Below are 3,109 nucleotides of genomic sequence, written 5' to 3' on the forward strand. Positions count from 1 at the left end.
TTCCTCTTGAAGCTCCATCCAGCAGCCGGATGGACCTTAAACTTGTTCATGATATTTGCAGCTGTACTCATCGACACATCAATCTGCTTGGAGATGGACTTATAGTCTTTACCTTTAACATGCTGCTCTATAATCTTCTTTCTGCTCTCCTCAGACAGCTCTCTGCTTTCTCTGCTCCATGTTCAGTGTGGTGCACACAAAGATACCAAACAGCAGCGTGACCACGTTTCTCCACTTAAACAGGCTGAAGGACTGATTACAAGACTGAAGACATGTGACACCAAAGATGACTGTTAGTTTGAAATGCCACTATAACCCAATGATTTCTGCTTTTTTTTTTGTCTTTGGGTATCACCAAATCTGACGAGGCATAACCTTTAAAGAAAAGGCCCTAATTTATTTTTGTTCACACTTTCATTGCTTTACTCTATGACATGGCTAAGGAATGTAGACAATGTATTTAAATTTAATTACATTTCAGGATAAATGAAGCATATTTTCAGTGAAATGTATCAAATAGGTGTATTGTTTAGTCGTGACGTCAGGTGGTACCTTTCTTCATTTCAAGCGTACATTTTCTGCGCTTGTTTAAAGGTGCAATGCGGAACAGGTTTGAACCACGGAACAACAAACAGCTAACTTAGCACACTAACACTGTCAGTTGTATAGAGCTGTACTAGAAAATAAATTCAGCCCTGGACTTGTGTCTGGGACCGAGCTGCCCGCAGCATGCTCTCCTGCAGCGTCCCAAACTTTATGGATTCTTTTGACGGTCCAGTGTGCAGCAGCCCGCTGGGATTTGTCCCGGTGTGTCCGATGGTGAGTACATCCCTGATGTACAAACTATCACTACACAACCAACGTTATCACGACCAGCTGTTCACTCTGAAACTTCATCCCTTTATTTACCAGGAGCTGCTTCCTCAGTGGAAAACAACACCGATGTCCTGGTGGACATGACATCAACACTGCTATTTGTTCACATTCTGTGGATTTATTAGTTAATTTTTTGAATGTTTTACACTAAACATTTAACATTCATATTGTTCCTTTAAACTAACTGAAAATAGTGTGTCAGCCCACATTTCTTCATCATGGATCCCAAGGTGACGAACATCATCCACTGTTGCATGTGCAGTTGGTAAACAATGACTCGGACTGCTGGCCGTAAACCGGTGTCATGTGCACGGCTCAATTGGAAACGTGTGATGCCGCTCTGTTATTGTTGAAGAAAGAGGAGGAGGCAGTAAGGAGGAGATGAGGAAATGTGTTCCTCGGCCCCATTCCTGGAGGATTAAGGATGAAAATGAGGCCTTGTATGCTGCCGGTTTGAGCTCTGAATCTAAATCTAGCTTTCCATTGACCTGCTGAAATAGATTGTTGCAGTCTTCCTCGTGTCTTTAGTGTCGACCTACTTTGTCTTCATGTTTCCAAATGCTCCTTTATATGCTGGCTTTGTTGTAAGTTTGCCTGCAGAGGTCGTGACACTGCTGACGTTTCCCACTGATTTTCTGTCATTTCTAACAGAATCTCTTGTCCTGTGTTTAGATGCAGAGGGGAGGCAACATGCCTGTGGCACGCAGGAAAGCAAGGGTGCTCTGCGGGATGATGATGATGCTCAACATCTTCCTCTGTGTTCTGGTGGCTGTGTCCTGGAACCTGGGGCACGACAGACGTGCCCCCGGGAAAGTACGAGTCCCAGCCAGTCGGTTTTGGCGCCAGCAGGTACCGAGCAAAGTCTTCTGGAACAAGGAGCAGCAGCGCCTGGACTTCAATTACAACCCGGTCATCAACTCTGGACTCTCCACTGACTCCCTCATGCCGGATTGGCTGAATGACACTGGACCACTGAACCCCTGTGAACCAGACTACAGAGTCCCCACACATATCTTGGACTACAACTTGCTACCGCCGCAATTCCAGGACTTCCTTTTGCACATGCGCTGCAGGACGTACCCCATGCTGATAAATCAGCCTTATGTCTGTGATGAAAAACCCTTCTTGCTGCTGGCAGTCAAGTCACTGATCCCACATTTCGACCGGCGGCAGGCCATTCGGGAAACCTGGGGACAGGCAGGCGTCCTGGCCAACCGGACTGTGGTGACAGTTTTCCTGCTGGGCAACACCTTGTCCTCAGACCACTTCCCAGACCTGCGGGTGATGCTCGGCCGTGAGGCGAAGCTTCACAAAGACCTGCTCCAGTGGGACTACAGAGACACCTTCTTCAACCTCACCCTGAAGGAGGTTCTCTTCCTTGAGTGGTTCAGCAAACACTGTCCTCACGCTCAGTTCATTCTCAAGGGCGATGATGACGTCTTCGTCAACACCTTACGAATCATTGACCTTCTGGAAGGCCTGTCCGAGGTCAAGGCCAAGGATTTGTTCATAGGTGATGTTATCAGTAATGCAAGTCCACACAGAGACCGGAAACTCAAGTACTTTATCCCTGAGAGTGTGTTTGTGGGCCGGTACCCGCCTTATGCCGGCGGTGGAGGATATCTGTACTCTGGGGAGTTAGCGATGCGTCTCCACAACGTATCTCAGCAGGTGGTCTTGTATCCCATCGATGATGTCTATACAGGGATGTGCCTGAAGAAGCTCGGCCTGGTTCCTGAGAAGCACACCGGCTTCAGGACTTTCGACATTGAGGAGAAGTACAGGTCCAACCCTTGCATCTACCGGAGCTTGATGCTGGTTCACAGCCGGACGCCGCAGCAGATGTTGAAGATCTGGCCGTGGATCGTCCGCCCCGAGCGTGACTGCCAGTGATCTCCTTCATTCTCCATGTTTTGTCTGCACTGTTGAATTTGTTTGCCATTTTAAACCAACTTTAAATCTGTCAAACTGTCAAATTAAACTCAAGAAAAACCTCTGTGTTCAGTATTTCAAAGTCATCAAAAAAGTATTTTCAAGTCAAGTTTGTCCGTTATATTTTCTATTATTTTCTTTTGCTCAAGCTGTAGTCCATTTATCTCAATGAGAGTATTTGGTGAATCAATGCTCTTCTGCATAATAGACAAACATTACCCTCACTAAAGCTCATTTTAAGGCAGCGTTGGGACAGGATGCGTAAAAACAACATAGTCCAAAATCCCTGCATGCACGATAA

General features: G+C 46.4%; 1 protein-coding gene across 1 annotated transcript; it reads left to right on the plus strand.

Annotated features, from left to right (window-relative positions):
* Nucleotides 1-1,566: 1,566 nt before the first annotated feature.
* Nucleotides 1,567-2,769, plus strand: LOC138636701 (N-acetyllactosaminide beta-1,3-N-acetylglucosaminyltransferase 2-like). Its single transcript, XM_069724848.1, has one exon. The coding sequence runs from the start codon at nt 1,567-1,569 to the stop codon at nt 2,767-2,769; it is 1,203 nt and encodes a 400-aa protein (XP_069580949.1).
* Nucleotides 2,770-3,109: the final 340 nt, after the last annotated feature.

The sequence above is a fragment of the Brachyistius frenatus genome, unplaced genomic scaffold, assembly GCF_029030835.1.
Source record: "Brachyistius frenatus isolate BFR_SWC_R1_liver_20210118 unplaced genomic scaffold, ASM2903083v1 Contig_399, whole genome shotgun sequence".
Classification (NCBI taxonomy): domain Eukaryota; kingdom Metazoa; phylum Chordata; class Actinopteri; family Embiotocidae; genus Brachyistius; species Brachyistius frenatus.

Bases quoted from the DNA above. Each gene is read 5' to 3' on its own strand.
- LOC138636701 (XM_069724848.1), top strand. From the start codon at position 1,567: ATGCCTGTGGCACGCAGGAAAGCAAGGGTGCTCTGCGGGATGATGATG.